Source organism: Carassius gibelio, chromosome A3 (assembly GCF_023724105.1).
Source record: "Carassius gibelio isolate Cgi1373 ecotype wild population from Czech Republic chromosome A3, carGib1.2-hapl.c, whole genome shotgun sequence".
Taxonomy (NCBI): domain Eukaryota; kingdom Metazoa; phylum Chordata; class Actinopteri; order Cypriniformes; family Cyprinidae; genus Carassius; species Carassius gibelio.
In genome coordinates, this window is record NC_068373.1 from 9,315,559 (window position 1) to 9,339,003 (window position 23,445).

The window sequence follows — 23,445 nt, forward strand, 5'->3', positions numbered from 1 at the left end:
AACAAATGCGCAAAATAAATACATAATCAAATACGCGCATATATAAATTGGATCCTGGTATTAAAATGCTAATTGAATAAAAAAAAAAAATCTATAATTTAACATTTATAGCAATAATTAGTACAATCACAAATTTATGTAAAAGTATATAAATTAAATGCTTACATATTTTGTTGGGATGTTTTCTGTTGAAGATGATCAATGTGGAAAGTAAAAACTCGTAAATCTAACCAAAGTAACTTAAGGCTTGTACTTGACTTGAAACATGAATCACTCTCAGTCTTTGGGTCAGCGGTCATAATTACATAAAATAAAATAAAAAATACAAATAAAAGCCATACATTAATTTAATATGAATGCATCGTTTAATTAGAAAACACTTTAAGGCTATACAATGTAACACAGTCCCTTCACAAATTCTTATAAACTTTTGTTACAGCCTTTCCTCTGTGATAATAACATAAGCATATGCTTAAATTAATTTGGACTGTAAAACAAGTGGTTTATCTCAGTCAACGGTCAGGACATAAAAGTTAAACATAACGGTTGCAACTGTGAATGCGGCCTACAGAAAAGATTTGTGTGCATGGGTTGGGTTTCATCTTGAGGAAGTGTAATATCTTACCCGTTGCATTGACAGATTAACCCTTTGAGGAGAGAGCACTTTTAGCTAAGCGGTCTGACCCTGGTGTCAATGCTTGAGCTTTAAAGAAACAACATCAACACTGACACACTGCTATGCCACGAAATGTTAACATGGAAAGTTTGCATTCACTGATTTATTTACATAATGCCATGAAATTATTCAAGCTGGGTCAAAGTAAACCTTACATTGGACAAAGCTTATCAAGACATTTAGACAAAATGACAAACGCCAGGAAATAATCATTTAATAGATGTTTTTTTTTAACATTAATATTTATCCCCATCCTTCATTTCCTTAAAAAAAAAAAAGTTATCAGTCTCAAATACACTGCTCTACTCTCTGTAGACCAGCTGTACAAGAACATTTACTCAAGAACAAGTCTGGGAACATTTTCCCCCACTCAAAACAGGTTTGGCAAACTCAATTTCGAAGTCAAACATCTCGTTCACAATCCCTTAAACTAGAAGCAATACACTTTCATTATGATTATCTTGTTCAAGTGAACCCTAATTGTGGAGAACGTGAGTGCCTCGTGCACAATAAATAAAACGGTTTCTGCATAACGTGTAACTGAGGCTTAGCTTCAGATCACACATATCTGCAAAGTGATAATGAAAGGGTGTGAAGAGGAAACAATAGACACTATTTGCTCACGTGATTATTGCTGTTTGGCAAAGAGGAAACAAAAAAAGATTAGTTCATCTCCACCCCTTCAGTTTATACAAGAGCTGAACTGTTAAAACAACAGATCTTCACACACAAAACATGATTTACATTTTAGGATATTCACATATCCTATTGGTAATCTGAGCTATAATTCTCCTCTCAAAGCTTTAAATAATCCCAAATAAAAATGTATCTGACATGAGAGAGTTATAGATTGATATACTGTAACTTCATTCATGATGTATGTTATTATGATAAAGATGAATGAGAAAATTCCCTTATGGACTGCAAAAAAAAAAAAAAAAAAAAATTATTCTTGCTTTCCAAAACTAAAAATTCAAAACTAAATCAAGACGCATTTACTTGAGAAGGAAAATGACTTGAGATGTTAAGATATTAAGTCATTAATGTGGTGTCAATGAGGGAAGAATATTAATATTGTTTTCCATATGAATGAAGTTATTCTTCTGAACCCATTGAGAGAGAAATTTGTTTTCTTGTTATACACATAAACGTAATTCATTTTGATAATTTTTATCAGAAAACAAGACTTAATTTCTCAAGAACTATAAGGACATAAGATATTGAATCATTTTTCGTGTCGTACATTTTCTTAGAAAACAAGACTCGTGTCCTTGTTTATGTCATTATACTTCTCAAGTAAATACATATTCATTTAATTGTTCCTTTTTTTAGATATTTACATTGGAAAACATGACAGAAATACAGAGTAGGAGTAAAAAAAAAATATTAATTGCAGATACTGAACAGTATTAGTGAGATCTCGCTCTTAGTTTTTTTATTTGCCGACTGTTAACAAGTCACTTATTTCCTTCCATTGATTAAGACTTATTTATGGTCCACTTGTTATTGCCCAGAGTGTCTTCCATAGCCGTCTCAAGCCAGTCTTTCTCCTGATCTGACTCCGACTCGCTCATCTCGGTGTCAGTGGCCAGCAGCCGTGAGTAGTTTATCCGGCGCTGCCGAGGAATCTTCCACTTGAGTACGGCAACAGCGCTACTCCACAAACCCAGAATGACCGCGGTGCCTTGGAAAAGCACTCGGACGCCAAACTTTTGCACCACAAACCCAGCCGCCAGACTGCCAAACGTTGCTCCCAGCTCCAGAGAAAGTACTTCAAACAGCTTTATAATGGTCTTTTCAGTGCCGGGAGTAGCGATGTCTTCGCTCTGTGATGTTATGGACCACCAGAGGGCGCCGGAGCTGAAGCCTGCCAGCAGTTGAGCGGGTATCACGGCCCACGGGCCCCACAGAAAGGAGTAGTAAAGACACTGCAGGGCTAAACCAACAACAGCGAGGACTAGTAACCAACCGTGGTACTTCAGAAACCGGGAGACATGACCAGCGATTGGAGCAAAGCTAGCTTGGCTCAAGTGCGCCAAGGCTAAAGAGATGCCCATGTGGATTTCCGTGGCACCGCAGTCCTGCATGTGCCATAAGAGGAAATCTGACACGGCTGAGTTCACCATGCCCATCAGAATAACAGTGACTGCACAAAGTATCGCCTGCGAGTTCCCATAAACCAATTGTAGTGCCTTAAAGCCTGTACTAGTTGGTCGCTCACGCTTGCGGAGGTAGATTGGAAGCAGGGCGGCTGTAGGCACGGTTAGGATCATGAATATAGTGTAGGAGTAAAACTCCACCGTAGTTCCTGCAAGACAAAACAGGCTGGTTACAAGAACTCCAACTGCACAGTTGCCGAAAGCAGCTCCAAGCTGCTTCCAGACCTTCATGCCATTATGGTGGTCGGTGGCGTCTACGAAATCCAAGTATTCGTAGAGTCCATCATCAGCTGTCCATTCCAACGGGGCGGCCATGAACTCCCACACACCCATCACAATGAGAACTAGAAAGAACATTTGATGCTGGGCATCCATAACTTTCAGGCTTCCCAGGAACTCTGTGTGAGGGTCTTCTTCCTGTTGAGGCTTCTTCAAAGACCTCAGGCCTCTTGCTGTCCAGTTGGAGCTTACAAGCATGGTAACTTCGACAGGGGGTTCGGTACTTACAGATGTTTGGTTTATTGAGTAAACAGTAGCGTTTGATTGCGATGGATCCGTCGTCCACTCTAGTATGGTGGTAGGATCAGCATCGGGTTGACTAGTGTTACACCGTCCACTTTCAGCTTGGATTCCTGTGGACGGAAAGAGCAGAAGAGTCAAGACCACCAATGCCGAGCTGAGCAGAGAGCCCACTATGACCGTCCGCCGTTTGTCGTACTGCCTGGCGAGGAAGCTAGACAACGGGCGCCACACCAAGGCCAGCAGGTGCTTGGAGGCCATGATGATTCCGATCATGGAGGCGCTGAGACCCAGGTGCCGGAAGTAGAGGGTCAGGAAGGGGAGGAGGCAACCAGATCCACAGGAATGGAGGAAATGAAAAATGGCCGCCAGCCAGACAGCTCTCCTCACATTCCACTGCTTGCTCTTCTGCATTGCTCCATTCTTCACCATGTTTGTAGACTTCAGTTAGCGCTCTGTGTGGTTTAAAGAAAAAGAAAACATTTAATGGGAAAAAATATAAGTTTGGAGAACAATGACGAAATGGGTTGCATAAGACGATAAATGTAAAAAAATAAGTTTGTCCAAAAAAAAAAAAAATATATATATTTTTTAATTTATATATAATATATATTAGGGATGCACGATAATATCGGCACAACATCGGTATCGGCCGATAAAAGCTTAAAATGACCATTATCGGTATCGGCCGATATGAATATTTCTGCCGATGAGCCAAACCGATATTCTCCAAGTGAAATAATTTACCTGTTTTTCAGATGTGAATGTCTGTCTACATTTGTAAAATAATAAATTTATGGTAGAATCAGTACAGAAGAGATACATGGATTTCTCTTCAGTAAAATTAAAGTTTAAATTTATCAGTATATATTTGTATATATATATCGATATCGGTATCGGCATCGGCCAAAATTATTTAGAAAATATCGGCATATCGAATATCGGCCAAAATCCAATATCGTGCATCCCTAATATATATATATATATATTATTATGGTAGTACCATGGGACATTTTGTGGAATTTGTAGAATTTTTGTTCCATTCTTAGAGGTGTTATTTTAGACCAGGGGTGTCACACTCATATCCTGGAGGGCCAAAGCCCAAGCCTGCTCCAACACACATAGCATGTGGTTTTTAAATAAGCCTGAAGGACGTGTGTTTAATTAGGGTTGAAGGTAAAATCTGCAGTCTGACACCCCTGTTTAGACTTTCAGTTGCATGCTATTATTTACCTTCAATTAAATATTAAATAAATACTATAAATATGAATTATATCTGCATATGTGAAATTAAATAGGTATATACAATATTAATAAATACATATAAAATAAACAGTACTACAGTAAATGATACTTTTTGACTAGAAATTATTTCATTTTCTATTACTAACGGGAAAATACTTCGAAGGGTTTCGTAGAGTACCATGACGTCATCATTGTAGATTGCAACACACAACATAACAGGCTCCATATGGAGCAAAACTGTGTGCAGCAAACCGCGTTTAAATCATATCTACACATCCTCTCACCATGATTTCCTAAAACAGGACATTTCTAGAAAACGAAACATCACTTGAGAGCATATTAAAATTATCTATTTAGAAAACTTCGGAAGAGAGCGTGCAGTCAGTGTATTGCAATTTCACAAAATGAAACCTGAATGACTTCCAACAAGCAGTTTCAGCAGATTTTTTCTGTACAGTTTCTTGTAAATCGTTAAACTGGGGGAAAAGACAGACGTATTAACACCTGCAAGTAGCCTACACGACAAACTCTCAGTAACAGGTAAGTTGGCATCATCGCGCACCTGTTGTAACACGTCACCAGATTGCTGAGCGTCTGCTGTTTACCTGAGATCTATCGCATCCGTAAACTCATGGTTTGCTTGACAGAATATTGTCGATTAAACTTTTCTTTGGCTTTTCATGTCCACTCGGTATCCAGGTGAGGTGTAACAAGTTTTCCTTCTCTTGACAAACAACCACTGGACGAACTCAGCGCTCAGAAAAAAAAAAAAAAAAAACTCTATTCTTTGAGTTTACAGCGCCACCTTTTGCTGAGAGGATGAACTTACAGTATACAACAAGCAGTCACATGAACCATTTACACAGCACGTTTAATTCAACGAGTAATAAAATATATTACTTTACAGTTACTGGCAGTCTGATAAAATGTTTGTTAGATGAAGTTCATTTGTCTCACAGTAAATAAAAGTCGAACGCACTGCACTGTAAAATACAATATCCCAAAAGTCCCACAGCACATTTAGGCAGATGTAACAGGTTTCCATACCTACATATTGCACACAGTGTCTATAGGCTACTACAGAAAAACTAGGGCACCATGCTATTCTTATTCAAAATGCCTACAACAAACGCTGCATCCAAAAATGGCATACTTCCCTATTAACACATTAGAAGAAAAACAGTGTGTGAAAAGAGAAGTATGTCCAAATTCATAGTATTCATAAATCAGTAGGTGAAAATGATTCTGAAGCAAACATAAGATGGACAAAATTTGCTATCCCATGAAGCCACGGGATGCAAATGATAGGTCACATGACAGTGATAACATGGCATATGTCCAGATTACATTCATACTTTTTTAACAGTCGTGAAGTAATTACTTATTCAAAAGAAGTGCCTACTCAGAGAGTATGCGATTTTGGATGCAGCCTTTATCTTCAATGCGTTTCTTTTAGGTAATGGCAAGTGTCAAATGAAAGTCTAAGTGCTTCCAAAGTGTTCAATTACACATCCGAGTATCATACAAACACTGTCATGAAAGTATATATATACATAAAAAGTAGTGTAAACGTAACATTTTAAAACGCAGACAGCAGGACATTTTACATAGATCGAGGTCACTTCACAGACATTTCAACAAATTGAAACGCTCTACGAAACATCATCTCTGTTCACAGTTCAGCAGGAAGTCATAGCCCTCTTGAGGTTACATGTATTTTAGGCAACAGAGAAAAGATGAAAAGAGGAAATGCACACACTTAAAGCCTCTGAGAGGTATAAGGTTTCAGATTGTCTCATGACTTGAGCTCTTATATCATGAGTCCGAGGTGTATAGTCATTGCTCAATGCCACAGAAGGTGTTGATCGGTAGCGTGAGGGTCTTGTTGACATATTTGCCCAGTGGTTCACTTCGCTCTCCCAAACTATACTTTGATTTTGTACTCGGCTGATGAGAGTATCCCGGGTCCAAGCATGGAGACACTTCAATGCTGTGGGCAAAAGATGACAAGCATGATACCTCTGGACCACATATGTAACACATAAGAGGTCCTGTTGGCCATTCATAAAAGCAATAACTGTTGAGAACTGATGTATGGTAAGGTATTATAATCTGACTCTTCACCTCTGGACCTTCTGGTATGTTTTACGTGGGTCTTTATCCAAACATACTGTGAATGTCTGCTCCTCCAGAACTCTGACACTGGCGCTAACAGCTCGAAATGAATTCTAGAGACAAACCAGGGTTTTTACCTCAATATATCATCTAGAACAATACAGAAAAACCACTCTGTTATATGTTGACCATGCTCACTTACTTTGCTGGGTCTTGAGGGATTGATATCTTGGAAACTTATGCTGACACTATGTAGACCTGTAGGACCAAAAAGTGTCAGATTACAAACAAGGACACCTGTGTTTTTATTTCTTTTCCTCATTTGAAATTAGTATCAGTAACTTCTTGTTGATGAAAATGCACTGTCAGTGGTGAGTCTATAATAAATACTGCCAGCCAAGAGTCAGTGTGTTATCATTAACTAAAACGATAGTCAAACTAAAAACATTTATATAAAGGAAATAATTGACATACATACATAAGTACACACAAACACACACACACACACACACACACGCGCACACACGCACATGCACGCACACACACGCACACACATATATACACACACACACACACACACACACACACACACACACACATATATATATATACACACACAAACACACACACATACATATATATATACACACACATATACACACACACACACACACACACATATACATATATTTATACACACACACACACACACATATATATATATATATATATATATATATATAATTTTCCTTTACTAACAGTACTAAAATGTATAAAAAATGTAACAAAAATAAAAAAAGAATAAGACATATCTTTAAAACAAATAATAAAAACAACAAAAAATAAAATGAAAACATAAAATATACAAATAAAATCGTTTATAATATTAATAAGTACTAAGTACATATTGGTAAATACTAATAAGTATATTAGTGATACTAAAATAAAATTGCAAGTCGACTAAGAAATATCACGTGAGTACTAAGAGCATCACTGTCATTATAGTAACGTCTAAGAGTGCTGTAGTATTTTAAGTTTGTGACCTACTTCTGACTCTGCAGGAAGGCAAGACGTTGATCAACATGCCACTTATCTGCAAAGACATTCCCATCTCCTTTTCTCTGTCACTTATCGAGGCCTAAAGAAATGCAAATACCAAAACTTTTATGACAGACTCTGTATTGTAAGAACACTAATTAAACTTAATGTAATTATTTTGCATATTATCTTCTGCACGTGAAGCACATATCAAATTAAATGTGTTTTTATAGATATATAGATTTCTTTTGAAAGATTTTAATACTTTTATTCACCAGGGACACATTAAATTGTAAAAACAAACAAAGAAGAAACATTTTTGCTGCAATTTTCATGAAATGAATACAGCCGGAGCATTCTTTCACTTGTAAAAAGTCTTACCAACCCCAAACTTTGAAATGGCAGTGTATATAAAAAACAACAACAAAAATACTACAATTTTAAATTTCCCCCCAAAATATCAATAAAATACTTACCTTTGTATAATTAACTGACACGACTGCACCATAAAATTCTTGGGGGTTGTATTTTTTGTAACGCACTGAACCTTTAAGGCACAATTGATGGCAAACATTTAGTAAAAGCAGATGAAAAAGTGCCAAGATATATGATGTAATAAAACATTTTAAAACATTAGACTGACATCAGTACCTTTAATTGTGTCTTTAAATGTGGCTCTGCAGCGTTTGACCTCGGGAAAGTCCACGGCGAGTTGAGCCACAAACACCTCCTCCACTGTGCTGCTGCTGAGGCCTGAGAAGCAGATCTAGACACAAGATCATACAGACATTTACCTTAAGTTATGGAAAACAACCTACAATCATGACAAACTTTTGGTAAGCACAAGGACAGTTCACTTTTCACAGAAGTATTGATTCATTCACTAAGACGAGAAGAAGATAATCATTGCAAGATTTAATCCAACCTTGACAGAGTAGATGGGTAGGTGCACCGGATGCTGGCTGACACGCGTGTAGTACGAGATGATATCTAGCAGAAAGGTGTTGGGGTCTGAAGATTCACTCTGAGTTGACTTCTACAATGTCATCAATTAAGAGAAAGGTTAAAAAAAATTCCCGGAATCCCTATATTTATATATTTCCACATAGAAAAGATACAGATCAACTCAAAGCCTCCTCTGCTGTTCTAACAGGACTTTTACCATTTTTACCATTGCAATCTCATTTATCTTTATTTTCATCACAAATGTCATCCACGTAAATGTCATTTCATTTTGCACATAACTTGAGATAGACATACAGACACTGAAACTCAAAAGGTGAAAACTGAAAAAAAGCAAAACATAATTTAGTTTTTCTTCAAAAAGACCAGGAAAAGATGTACAGTAACCCTATTCTCTAGCTGCTTAGATGCTTTAGAGCTCTCGAGCATTTTCTTTTTCTTAAAAACAGTTATACTAATAATTTCAATGATATAATTACATGGATGTACCATTATCAAAGTAACAGTAGAGAAAGGACAGTGGATAATGATTGTGAACTAGTTCTTTTTGAACTGATTTTTCTAAAACATACAGCACAACTGTTGTCGAATGAATGACTCTTATGAACACTTTTTATTTATTATTTATTATATATATATATATATATATATATATATATATATATATATATATATATATATATATATATATATATATATATATATATTATTTTTTTTTTGAATTGAACCCCTTCAGCACAGCCAGTGTACTCCGACTCTCGAATGAATCACTTTAATGATCTGGTTCTTTGTAGTGAATCATACACATACTGTGCAGTGTTCGCAGTGTAGTCTGACTTCTGAATAAATACATATTACGAGCTGGCTATTTTTAAATGTTCTTTTTCAGGTTAAAAAAACCTACTCTGAAAAGTTGGAAAAAACCTCCAGTTTCCAGCCAATGACCCGGCATCAGTATGGACTGGTCTGAAGCGCATCACCGAGTACAAGACAACACCCCACAGTCTGTTACTGTCGGTTTGAAAAACCCACTCTACCACCCACTCTGATCTGCTCTTCACACATTCACCTACTCCTCCTGCAACCCCTCTTTCTCCCTCAGCCAACATTCAACCTTCACTTAAGGTCTGTGGGTGTGAATCGTGTCTTCAGGAAGCAGAAGACTGAGAAAGCTTCAGGGCCAGATGGTGTTTCACCTGCCTGCCTTAAGCCCCTTTCACACTGCACGTCGGACCTGCAATATTCCCGTAACATTGCCTGGTCGCCTTCTGTGTTAAAGCAACCACGTCCCGGAATTGATTACCGAATTGAACCCGGGTCGGGGACCTAGTAACATTGTGGTAATCGATCCGGAACGAGCGCTGTGTGAACAAACGCCAGATCTAATTCCGTATTGAAGTGATGACGCGCGTTATCGCGCAACTCTTTTACCAGCTGTTTTGAAGGAAGATCAACATTCGTGACGAAAACATATGTGCAAACTGTAATGAAGCAGAGATCAGTTAGTTCCTCACTTTCCGCGCTGACGCCGAGATCGTTTGCTTGCTTCAGTGAAAGTATAACATGCCTAGCGTTGTCGACTCGTACATTACACGTCACGCGCTGATGTCATGTGTCGTTATGGGATCTTCAAGGGCTGTGTGTGAAAGCACGCACATATACCGGGTCATCACTGGCAGTGTGAAAGTGCCAAATCTAGCGACCAGGGAACAATTACAGGAACACTTTACCCCTGTATTTGCTGGAATGGCAGTGTGAAAGGGGCTTTAAAGTCTGTCCTGACCAGCTGGCCCCCATCTTCACACAGATCTTCAACAGATCACTGGAGCTGTGTGAAGTTCCCTGCTGCTTCAAACGCTCCACTGTCATTCCTATCACTGGACGTGATGATAACAGACCTGTCGTGAATTAAGTCATTTGAGAGACTGGACTTGGCCTATCTGAAGGACATTACTGGACCCTTGCCAGATCCTCTTCAGTTTGCCTACAGAGCAAACAGGTCTGTGGATGATGCAGTCAACATGGGACTGCATTAACACCCCGACAATGCAAGGATCTTATTTCTGGACTTCAGTTTTGCCTTTAATGCCATCATGCCTGACCTTCTCTCAGACAAACTGACCCAGCTTTCCATACACACCTCCGTCTGTCAGTGGATCAACAGCTTCCTGACAGACAGGCAGCATCCAGGACCCTCAATATCAGAACTGGTGCCCCTCAGGGGTGTGTGCTCTCCCCGCTGCTCTTTTGTACACGAATGACTGCACTTTCAAAGGACTGCTCTGTCAAGCTCCTGAAGTTTGCAGACGACACTACAGTCATCATTGGCCTCATTCAGGACGGTGACAAGTCTGCTTACAGACAGGAGGTTGAGCAGCTGGCTGTCTGCTGCAGTCTCAAAAACCTGGAGCTTACACGCTCAAAACAGTGGAGATGATTGTGGACTTCAGAAGAAACCCCCCTGCTCTCCCCCCACTCACCATCATGAACAGCACTGTGACTGCAGTGGAGTCATTCAGGTTCGTGGACACCACCATCTCTCAGGCCCTGAATGGGACATCCACATTGACTGCATTGTGAAGAAGGACAAGTAGAGGCTGTACTTCGTTCGCCAGCTGAGGCAGTTCAACCTGCAGTAGCTCCTCATGTAAGGGAGGCCAGCGAGTAGTGCTGTGCAGGTAAACCTCAGTCCCCGGTCTCAAGAGATGCACTAGCGACAGACGCTAGTGGCTGCAGTCATTTAGCCTCCTTGTTAGTGCCCGCCTCCAATGCCAGAGACCTGGGTTCGCGGCCCATAGTCCAAACAATGAAACTCTCTTCAAGAGCACACAGTAACTGAGGTTTAAAACTGTTCAAAGAAAAGGCTCAATAAACTAACACACTGATTTAATACACTACGTATCAATATCTTTTCAATATGATGTTCGGTTCACGAACTAATCATTTGATTTAACCAGTTCTTCTTAGTGAACCTGCTGAACCAATTCACCAAATCAGACTGAATCATTTGAACCTGTTCATGTCTCCAGTAAGCATTGATCCACAAATTACTTAAGTTATTCAGTTTTTTTTAACATGGCTGACACTCCCTCTGAGTTCAAACAAACTAATATCCCGGAGTAATTCATTTACTCAAACAATACACTGACTGAACTGCTGTGAAGAGAGAACTGAAGATGAAATTGAGCCGAGCAGCTTGTGTGTTGTGCTAACTTCTCTATGTGGACTCGGAGGGCTGATTATTAATAGGCTTTCTTGTTCTGTCCCATCTATTATATGTTGCTGCCTTTATTACTGTGCTATGCATTTAAAAGAAATGTCTTTTAGATTTCTATATAGATGTATATACTTGTTTTTACATGAATGTATTTTACAACGATACTAAGAGCAATGTGTAAGATTGTACCAGATTTTAGACTTATTCACTTTTATTTGCAAATAAAATATTTCACTAGATTTTATAAAATTATTGTGCACCTGTGATTTTTCTAGAATCTAGAGTATCTTTTGCTGCTGAATTATTCACTAACCTTGTTTATAATAGTATTTTTTATCATAGATTATGATTATATTTATTTTTTCATTTGTTTTTTTTTATTAAAATGAAGTTGTTTATATGTAGTAGATTGTGTTTAACACACAAAAGACCATTTGTTTAAAAACAAAACATAACATTGTTTAAAAAGAAACTGCGCTGGTATCGGATTGGATGGATATCGGCAGATACTCAGAATGTTCGTATCGAATCGGATCGGTTCTGAAAATATGCTACCGTTGCATCCCTACTCCTCACACCCAGCACACTCCCTCTTTACAGAGCACTGAGCACCAAAACAACCACACACAACAGGTAATATAGCACCTGAACAACACATAACACACCTCAGGACTGACTAATCAAACGTTCATCTGTAAATAGTACATATGCACATTCACAATTATGTATATTAACATTCTTTTTCTCAATATTTTATTACTTTATTGTTATTTATAATTTATTGTATTTATTACCTTAATTTATAAGTATGTCTGCACTGTGTTTGTACTTTCTATTGGAATTAATTCCTTGTGCTTGTGAACGCACTTGGCAATTAAGCTCTTTTTGATTCAGATTCCGATTATGATATTTACTGATTCAAACTCATAATGTCCCAAATGAAAGAATGACTCTATAATGAGCTGGTTCTTTTTAGTGGATCAAATACAAACTGTAAGATAATCAATGTTGTCGCTGACTAGTAGTTCATATAACAAAGTGATGTTAAATATACACATTATGCACTGTGTCAGAATAAAAATATAAAAAGAACGAAAAATACTATCACATTTTTGGTCTGTTTATTGTTGTTATTTAATATATAGTTTAGACCAATAATTAGTTCGCACTTTCGCTGCATCTAAAAATACTGTCATTTTAAAATGATCTATGCAAGATGTAAGCATATTTTGTAGTGATTGTTTTCAGTGTATTTATTGATTTATTATGTATTTATATATTATTGTAAGATCTTATTTAACAATGGAATCCCCCCTCCCGCATATCAATCCCAAAAAAGCAACTTAAAATGGCTATAAAAATAACCTAACAGGAAGTTGAAGGTGTTGGGTCCGAAGATTAACCCTGACTTAACTGCTACAATGACATAATTTAAGAGGTAGGTTAAAAAAAACTCCCTAAATCCCTAAATATAGGCCTATGCATATAAATATAGCGTGAGAACATGCTCCTATACTTGCTTGCTTGTTGTGTATATATATATATATATATATATATATATATATATTTATATATATATACAACAAGCAAGCAAGTATAGGAGCATGTTCTCAGTTTCAACAGATGCACAAAGCCTTCTCTGCTGTTGCAACAGGGCTCAAAATAAATAATAATATTAATTTTTATGTTGTCAATGTAAATGTTATTTCATTTCATCTATGCAAGATGTAAACATACACTTTGCAATGAACATTTTACATTTATTATTGAAAAAAGAAAAAAATCTGATTTAAAATTGAATTTTCATTTCTTTCCCCACATATTAATGGCCTAAAATCTCTTAAAATATTGTTAATGGAAATTCTAAGGATCCAGAATAGATAAAAGGTACTGGAACCAGAATTATTAAATTCTAAACAATTACCATTCATATTGTGGACATATTCAAAAGTGTAATAATTACCATCTGGGCAAGTTTTAGAATCATGGCTCCCAAACCGTTGATATTACAGTCATACCACGGATCCACCCTTCCCAAATATCCTGCCAATGTCAGCATGTCTTCAGGAGCACCCTCCTGGGAAACACATGCATTACAGTGAGATGCCATTGCTGACGTTTTTTTTTATTTATTTTTTTTTAAAGGAAAACTAAAGCAAAATCGATTTTACCTGAACAGGAGAAAGTGTCTGGTCAGTCACTGGAATGTAATAAATCTCTATATTAACTCTCTTTGTCAGCAGCAGATGTCGTGCCTCCCTTTTCCTGAGCACAAACATAGTAAGATGAAAACATTATACATTAGCCTCATACTTTTTAAATGCAAAGGTAAAATGTGTAAAAGAATGGCTGGAAATATCTTGAAAACCTTATAGTGTGGAGAGTCTTGGCGAGCCGTCCTAGCGTTCTGTCGTCACCCATTACAAGGATCCGGGCCGTGAGGTTCTTTTCCTCTTTAGTAAGACTGCATCCTCCATTTCCCCTAATGGCCTCCATCATGAGTGTCAATCTGTTGCCAGCTTTGGGACATCGCACACACGGCCTCCTGTAGAAGGACTGAGAGCTGCTGTGCTCCTCTGAGCTGCCCTGAGACTCCAGCATTATGGAGGAGAGCTCACTGATGGGCATGTCTCCCTCTATGCCACTGTCTGTGGACACGGTGGACAAGACCGAGCTACGCTTCAGGTCATTCTCCTCCAGACAAGCAGAGTTTCGGTCCGCAGGAACCATCAGTGCAAAGTTAACCAGCTCATTCCCTGTTAAAAAGGCAATTAGAAGATCACAATTCTAAAACTTACAATTGTGAGAAAAACTAAGGCAGAACTCTCACGAATTTGTGTTTTTTTTCGTCAGAATTTTCAGTTTACATTTCACAATTCTATTTTTTTTTTTACAGAATTCTGAGTTTATGTTGTGCAACTGTTTTTTTGTTGGTTTCCACCACAAAATAAAATTCAGCACTTTTTATCTCACAATTCAGAATGCAATGCAATGCATTTTTTTATATCTCATAATTTCAAGTTAACGTCTCACAATTCCAACTTTTTTTTTTTAGAATTCTAAATTTGCATTTCACAATTTTCTTTTTTTTTCACCACAGAATTTAAAATAAAAATAGTAATCGCCACATTTAATTTCACAATTCAGACTTTTTCTTGCAATTGATAGTTTTTGTAATTGTATCTCACAATTTAAATATTATTTACTAAATACAGGGAACAACTGCCAAATAGAGGCTATTTACACTAACTCCGCCCCCAAACGTGTGATTGGGCTAGTCAACAATACAAAAAAAGGTTGCTAGTTGTCAACTCTGGAGGCGCAGATGGTAAAACATTCATTGTGCTCTTTTTAACGCGATTGACCCGGGTTTGAAACCACCTTTTGGCTAACATTTTTTCTCCCTTTTCAAATTTCAAATCACATCAGAAAAGTAATTATTTTCAATAAAAATGAAGGAAATAATCAAAAAGTTGAAAATAAAGTATCGGGTAGGGTTGGGATAGGTGTTAGGAGGGCTTTATTGTCCCAGTAAGGTGACATCCATTTAATAATTTGAATCAAAATGTTAATTTACACTCAATAAGTTATTATTGCATACTGTTTTATGATCTACGACAATACTGAGGCAAAGATAATTGCCACTTTTTGCAATAAGCAGTAGCTTTAAATACAGTAGCAGAAAATCTCGCTATTTTAACAGCGTAAATAGCATATTGCTAAGCTAAGATAATGTGCTATTTGCACTTAGTGTAAATAGCCGCTGCCTTTATGTAATCATGTCTCTTAATAGTAATCATGTCTCTTAATAGCATTTTTTAAGTGTTGTGTGTGTTACTATAATGGTGTTTTGTGTTTGTGTGAATGTTACTTCAATATATTAGTATATACTTCAGCTTGTGGGAAAGCTACTTTTGATGAACTTTGATTCTCTATGTGGCTTTCTTTTTTCATCATCTGCATTATTATGGTGGTTTTCAGTATATGTTAAAGGTACGAAACTTTTAAAACATTTTTAAGTGTGTGTTGTTCAATTTTACATTCAGATGTTCTTGTTTACTGTAGATCTTACAGTTTGTCTTGTAAACGTGTTTACAGTTTTTTTTACTAAATTATTTTAGCTGCCATAATTATTTTGTAAAATCTACACAATTAATTTTTTACAGTGTAAACTTGCCATGTGTATCTCAGAACTGCAAGAAAAGACGTTTGAATTATGAGATAAAAGTGTGCAATTAACTGTGGCAGAAACAAGCTTTCACAGTTTTAAGGGAGCAAGCGTTTGTTAAATAGCAGCAGTTGTGCTCACATATGTCATCCTCTTTGTTCCAGACGTGGAAGCTGACCTCAGGACTGGGCAGCTGAGTCTCTGCTGGCGAGGCTGGACGCGACCGATCTATCAGACAAACATTTGAAAAATCTACACCTTTGAGTTTGTTTGGATTAAATAGTGTCTTACTGGATTGTGGTGTGATTGTGGACATTTCTACCTTTTGGAGCAGTCAGGATGTCTTGGTAGATCTCTTGCAATCTTGTTTTGTACTGGATATCGTCAGAAGCTGCATCTTCTGTTCTCTGCTCCAGGATGGTGACGAGATCCTGGAAGTGCAGCTCCAGCTCTTCACCTAAATGCTGATATTGACAAAGTTCACACAGTTGTTTAGAGCATAGGATTTTCCAGCGAAGACTTTATGGACATCTTAAAGGATTAACAGTTTGCTGCTGAAATTTGCTTTCATAGTTTCTTCAAATAGCATAACTATAAATTCTGTACAGGTATTTTAAAACAAAATATGACAGGTGTTTTTAAACATCCACAAACCTCTAGGGACTGTGCGAGCTGGTCAACCTGGCACTTTTTTCCAGATCCAGCTAGCAGTGTGTGCAGTAAAACTCTGCGTTTGAAGATCAGCGGGTCTCTACCAGGGTCTGTGCACTCCACGTCAGCCTTGAGCGCATTCACCAGAGACGGAGGAAACACAGCGGGATCCACAAACACAAACACCCTGGTGAAAGAAAGAAAGATGGAGAGAGAGTGGCACACTGTTAATACAAATACAATGAAATTGAAACATTTAGGCATTTAAGAATAAAACAATTCATTGTTGGGTGGGCAAAGACATTTAAACTTCCTTCATGTAAAAAGACACACCTTGATATCATGTGTAATAACTATAATAATAACTACATTTTCAAATGTTAATGCGTGTTGGAGAGGCTGCAAAAAACAAAAACAAAAAAAAAACATACGATACCGCTCAAAAGTGTGGGGTTATGGTAAGATTTTTTTATGTTTTCTAAAAGTCTCTCATGCTTGACAATGCTGCATTTATCTGATAAAAAAAATAAACAGTAGAACTAGTAATGTTAAATATTAAATCAATAAAAGACATCAATTTCTCGAAGATGAATCTAAGAGTAAAAGATGAATACCTGACAATTCTACGGGCTTTCTGGCTACAGAATCGCCCCGACACTTTTACTTCATCCTTTAAATACAACACCAAGATAAAACAGGGGAGGGACCTTCTCTCACAGGGGAAAGGCATGATTTGGCATCGCCGCCCAGAGCTGTGTCTGGTGCCTCGACGGGAGTCTGATAGGCTCCCAGCAAGAGTGAGCAACACCATTCTTAATTCAAGACGGCTCTATGGCCAGAAATGGTTTTCCTCAGTTGGTGCTCTGCAAGTGGACCCACTTTCATGTGACATGTCCTGCGAGCTGACTTTTCTCCAAAAGCTGCTGATTTAGGGGTGCACCCCATCCACACTCAAAGTATATGTGGTGGCCATTGTGTTCTCTTATTCTCTCTAACGACTCTCTCAGAGACGCTACAACGCTGCCATTCACGGTTCTGTACACACACGGAACGATCATTTACGGGACTCACTTCCGCGTTTAAATGTGGATGTCACTTCTGAAACTTGCACGTGTGTATGTGGCTGTCCCCACACTTTTTAATAGTAGTGTGTAAAACGACCAGAATATTAATTACCTGGCATTACACTTACTTCTCATGGAATGGATAAAGATCACTGCATAGATTGTGTTCGGCACTGACTCTCCTCTGATACAGTATTCCTGAAACACATTAAAAACAGCACCTGAAGAATGTTGCAGGAAGAGAGTCCTGTCTGTGGTAAATCTTCTGAATGTTATTCATTTAGATCAACTGTATTGAAACATGCTATCTTCTCGCATGAAGGGTGGTTAGTAAGAAATGCTTTTATTGCTTTAATGTAACTGTATATATTACCTGGTGCATTTTGTTCCATTTTCATTTGCTTTGCATAGTAGAGAGCGATTGCACAATAGGGTACAGGTAACGTAACTAAACCTTTCAAGCAAAAATACATCCTTCGATAAAGATCTTCCGGAATAAATACAGACTGGAATAAAGCAGAAAACCTGATGAGTAACATGCATCACACATGGCTGAAAAACAAAGCAATCATGCTGATTTCCAGTTAAGATACAAGGAACTGTTCCTACAATAACAAATCTGCTGGGAACTTGCTTACAGATGCATTTCGCATTACTGACTGGAAACAATAACAAAACAAAGCTAGAAATCTGACCTGTAGGACTGTGTAGACAAGTGTGTGAAGTAAAGGAATAATGCGAATCTTGGAATCGATTCTCTCCGCCTGGAATAAATCAAATCAAAGGAGAAACCAGCTAATCATTCACTGTAAAACTCTTTAGATGTTCTGCACACAGATTTGATGTCTATAACTGAATGGAGGAACAAACCTTTTCAAGCTCTTTTATGAGAACCCTCAAAAGAGGGACACTGACAGATGGATTTCTGTCCACCCTGTTATGCAGAGTCCATCTCAACATGCCTACAAAAAAAAAAAAAAAAAAAAAAAAAAATTTTAACTATATGTAACAATACAACATTGAATACTTTTTGGTGAACTCCTCATCTTAAACAAGGCAATGGCATATTTTAGTTTCATATATTCAGACATCAAACACATGCTATCTTCAGGCCATACAACACATTTTAAAGCTATCAAACGCATAGATCTGTGTTACCTTTCAGTTTAGATGGTCATAGTAAAGCAGGTACCTTTATTGCTGGCTGATCCAGCCTGAGGTTCACAATCCAGCTCTCGGAGGATTGAATGGACATTGTGGTAGAGACTAGACTCCACGACTGAGGACACACCACCGACTGCAAGACAGTTCACACAGCTCCTTTAATTCTCATGGAGCACGAACTATTCAGATTGAAACTTTCATGAAGTAGTGTAAATATATACAGTACTGTTTCAATGTTTCGGGTCAGGGTTTCTAAGTTTCTTATGCTTACAAAGGCTTCATTTATATAATCATGATCATTTATATGAATGCTATTGAATAAAAATATGATTAATGCAAATTAAGCATTTTCTATTTGAATATATGTTAAAGTGTAATTTATTCCTGTGATGCATTCCTCCAGTCTTCAGTGTCACAAGATCCTTCCGAAATCATTCATATTATTATTATTATTAATACTGAAAACACTTATGCTGCTTATGCTGTTGAAGAAGAAATATTATTTCTATTTAATGATTCTTTGATCTTTTAGATGAATAGAAAGTTACAAAGAACAGCATTTATTTGAAATAGAAATTTGGATCATTATGAATAACATTATTGTATCTTTACCTTACATTTGATCAATTTGATGTCTACTTTCTGAATAAAAAATATTAATTTATTAAAAATAACTAAAAAACGTTTGAATAGTAATGCATATATGCTACTACTCCCATAGTTAACACCATTACATAAATATTGCGCTATGGCAGATGAATTATTACTAAAATGAAAGACTATAAAATACAACTGGAATAAAGCTTTGACCGTTTTAACATCACTATCAAACCCCTCAGATTTGATATTGTTTCCGTGCAATAATAAAACTAACATAATGTAAGAAATGGCACTCAGTAATCTATAACAGACTTAGCAAGTGTCAGGAAAGAGTGTTTTTAGTACATGCTTCTTCCATGGTGGGGTTCACAGCTCAGATAATGTCCACATGACATGGATGTGTCAGTTAGAAAGGTCCTTCATGTCTGCAAGCACAAAAAGGAATAGCACACAGACACATCAGCAATACATCACAATGCACGCAAAACTTCTGAATGATCTTGATAACGTGATTTCTTTGATGTACTGCATTGTATGCCCATTTCCTGCTTTGAGATTACAAAATAGAGAGCACAATACGGATGCAGAAAAGACCCTACAGTTCTCGGCACAGGAAGCAGAATTCAAAGGGGTGAAAACCTCAGGGGTTTTCATGTTGTGAGAGAAATGTTGTTATTTCTCATAAATCATGTGTGAGGCATAACAATATATTTTCATTGAACAAATGGATGAGCATGAAATGCAGGAAGATTCTCAACACAACAACGCAGCTCTTTTCTGATAGGTTTGCGAATGGCGGGGCAAAAAAAAAAAACGGTGTGAAATGCTAATAATAAAATACAATTAATCACACAATCTCAGCAAAATAAACAAGCAACACTTCCCAAAACTTTTGTCGCTCATGTCGATGACTATTCGGTACTTTGCTTTTAATAACTAATGCTGATACAATACTTAAATGAGTGTTTATGCAATTCTTTACTTCAGTAATTTTGCATATTATTGGGCCTATACAGTTTATCGTACAATTAATAAAATTCATGCGCGATTTCAGTTTAATTCACTTTTATTTGTATCCCGCTTTTCACGTTACATACCATTTCAAAGCAGCTTTACAGAAAATGACTGGTTCTACATGACAATTAAGAGTGATCCATAAACACAAGTATGCACAAGTATCGTCCACATGCTAAAAACATACAGTTCTAAGATTAAACAACTTATGCAGGCTAGTTAACATCACATATTCATTTATTTTAAGGTCACTTCCCTATATTAAACGTTTTGCCATTGCACTGGGCTGCCACTTGATGTCCAACTGAGAACAACTGCACTAAACAATTTTGACAAGACAGAAACAAATACTTCTTCTTTCTTACTACCAAACAATTGTGCATTTTATTAAATTATTCTTTGATTATTGCTGTATCATCCACACAAAAATAATGTGCAAAACAAAATTGCACTGTAAATTCCTACCTTCGATGCATAAAAACGCTGTTCCTCCAAGGAACTGTGAAACCAGGTCCTCGAGCGAGAGCAGTGGGTATTTGAATAATCTTGACAACAGTCTTACTCATAAGGAAGTCTCTTTTCCTGTCAGATCATCTGTATGAACGCTTACCTGTGCTAAACGAAAGAAACAGACACTTTACTGCCTAGACATTCAAATGCTAGCTTTCTCTTTCTTACAAAGACAGACTGAAGACCAGGCTCTGCTGGTTTCCTGCAATACAAATGTGTGGCTAAATGAAGCTAAGCGGATATTTTTAGACTGACGTTTTTTTCACCTCTCACCAGAATGCAGAGCAGAAAGACCCACGTCGCTCAGAAACTCATGCTTGTCACAGTCCATCACCTCATAGTTAGCTATGTATTCATCTCTTTTATTGTGCAAGTAAAAGCAGACATCACACCTTTATGGAGTCCAAAACTTGAGCTCCACCCAGTATTGCTTTTGATATGAACGAAAAAGAAAAGGGAACTGCCAGTGAGAGATATAATGATGTAGTGCGTAATCCGACTATATGATACCATATATAACCAACACTGATCATTTACAGGGCCAGCGACGCAGATGACCCCTGATGAGGAGTTTCAGAAAAAAATGAATGAATGACTTCATAAGAAATAAATGAATTAACAAATCTTCAGTGCTATTAAGACATTCACCAAAAGATGATGTGGTCATTCTGGTTTCACTTCACTGAGCAATTAAGTGCTTACAGAAACAGAACTGAGGACAATGGAGAGTTAAATAACCACCCACATGGGGATTTCAAACATTTGAACCTCCAGTAATAGTCATGTAAATTCAGTTAGAATTTGATCTCTGCTACTTAATGACAAGAGATAAAATCTCCCTAAATGCCTCCTATGACCAACTCAAGTGGCTCTCTGCTAAACCAATGCTAAGCAGGTTGGCTGGTCTTACATTGTTTCTGGACTCCCAGCATGACCAGCTAAAGAAGTGATGGTCAAAAAAACCCTTTAAAACAAGCCTGCAAACCTGCTATGTCCAGGCTGGATGACCAGCTGAAACCAGCAAACCATGTCTGTTTTTAAGGTATTTCAACTTGGTCCAATATTGACCTGTCAAGAGCTGTCAAATTTAACATAACATACACTCAGTCATTTCTGTAGTATAAACTCCTTTTTGAAATCATGTTTAATCATACTTCTGAACAAGTGCTTCTAAAATTATTGTGAGCAACACAATTTTTTATTTTTTACTTTAATAAATATATTATTATTTTTAATATAAATATTATAAATATATAGCCTAAAATTTTATAGTGTACGTGTTTTATATTTAATGTTTCAAATTAATACAACAGTATACATTTTGAATCACTAAATTAAAATTTTCAGCTAACAACGCTTTTTCATCAGTTATGGTGACCATAAAGCAGCTTGACTTAAACAAACAGGTTATAAATAAATGCATTTGCATCGGCGTGATTTTAAGAATATGTTTAAAGACAGATTTTCATGTCATGAGTTTCACCAAAGCACGTTTTGAACGTTCGTAGAACACTTTAAATCAACTTACCTGAGTTTATCTGATGCAAACCTGCTCGAGTTCATTCACACTTTACAGATGACGACAGCAGAGCGCAGCGTCACGCCCACGCGACGACGTCACATCGCGTTACTGCAGCACATCCCACTCTGCAGTCTTTGAAATCGCTTGATCGACTGATACAGTTTTGAGAAGTGATGTATTTTTAAGAAAATGAACTATTTATTTTATTAAATAAGTAAACAAAACAAACAAATAAACTAATATTTTATTTATCTTTTTAGCAAACCAATAAAACCATATTTGCTTTCTATGATTACAGACTCCCCAACCCTCATACCTCAGTCAGATGCACATAAAAGGAACAACTTTGTATATCTGAACATAGGTCTTCTGTGTGAGGAAATGGTTTACTTCCTATTCATTAACCACACCACTGTGTCACACTGCATACAGACTCACATGTGGCTTTTGTGTCATGAATGAGTCTGATTCTCATTTCACCCCAAAATGAGAAAATAAGGAGCTGGACTGATGACTATCTACTGTACTAAAAAAAATAATTATAAAAATAATTATAATAATAATAGTAATAAAGACAAGGAAAAAAAAAACATAGGTGTAGGCGGAGTTATGACATTACCACAAAAGAGTTAAAAAACAAGCGTATCTGAGACATTAACGTTTGGTAATGAAAAGAGGACATGAGAAACTTGACACTGGCATGCACAGGCATTTCCCTTTTTTAGTGATTCTAGATCGACCTTAGTTCTTTATTTTTGCATTTCACATGTGTGAGTCATCATTGGTCAGTCATCATTAAAAAAAATCCATTGTGCCTACG

At 37.1% G+C, this 23,445-nt stretch overlaps 2 protein-coding genes across 6 annotated transcripts; both read right to left on the reverse strand.

Moving 5' to 3' along the window:
- Nucleotides 1-764: 764 nt before the first annotated feature.
- LOC127945182 (major facilitator superfamily domain-containing protein 6-like) lies at nt 765-5,440 on the reverse strand. Of its 2 annotated transcripts, none has more exons than XM_052541793.1 (2): nt 5,205-5,440; nt 765-3,809 (listed from the first exon to the last, which is right to left on the reverse strand). In XM_052541793.1, exon 2 carries the CDS (start codon nt 3,784-3,786, stop codon nt 2,155-2,157), a length of 1,632 nt encoding a protein of 543 aa, XP_052397753.1. In that variant the 5' UTR covers nt 3,787-3,809; nt 5,205-5,440; the 3' UTR covers nt 765-2,154. The 2 variants fall into 2 exon arrangements, with proteins under 2 accessions (XP_052397753.1, XP_052397761.1); XM_052541801.1 differs by having other exon boundaries at nt 5,162-5,352.
- Nucleotides 5,441-5,444: 4 nt separating this feature from the next.
- LOC127945127 (phosphoinositide 3-kinase regulatory subunit 6) lies at nt 5,445-22,788 on the reverse strand. Of its 4 annotated transcripts, none has more exons than XM_052541736.1 (21): nt 22,632-22,788; nt 21,059-21,208; nt 19,925-20,004; nt 19,008-19,112; nt 18,686-18,777; nt 18,511-18,579; nt 18,189-18,321; nt 17,944-18,013; nt 16,755-16,938; nt 16,423-16,564; nt 16,242-16,328; nt 14,301-14,688; nt 14,104-14,197; nt 13,896-14,009; nt 8,678-8,788; nt 8,404-8,518; nt 8,229-8,299; nt 7,762-7,852; nt 6,917-6,972; nt 6,724-6,827; nt 5,445-6,589 (listed from the first exon to the last, which is right to left on the reverse strand). In XM_052541736.1, exons 3-21 carry the CDS (start codon nt 19,935-19,937, stop codon nt 6,436-6,438), a joined length of 2,193 nt encoding a protein of 730 aa, XP_052397696.1. In that variant the 5' UTR covers nt 19,938-20,004; nt 21,059-21,208; nt 22,632-22,788; the 3' UTR covers nt 5,445-6,435. The 4 variants fall into 4 exon arrangements, with proteins under 4 accessions (XP_052397696.1, XP_052397679.1, XP_052397688.1 ...); XM_052541719.1 differs by lacking the exon at nt 22,632-22,788 and adding an exon at nt 21,377-21,621; XM_052541728.1 differs by lacking the exon at nt 22,632-22,788 and adding an exon at nt 21,370-21,621.
- Between the last annotated feature and the right edge of the window lie 657 nt (nt 22,789-23,445).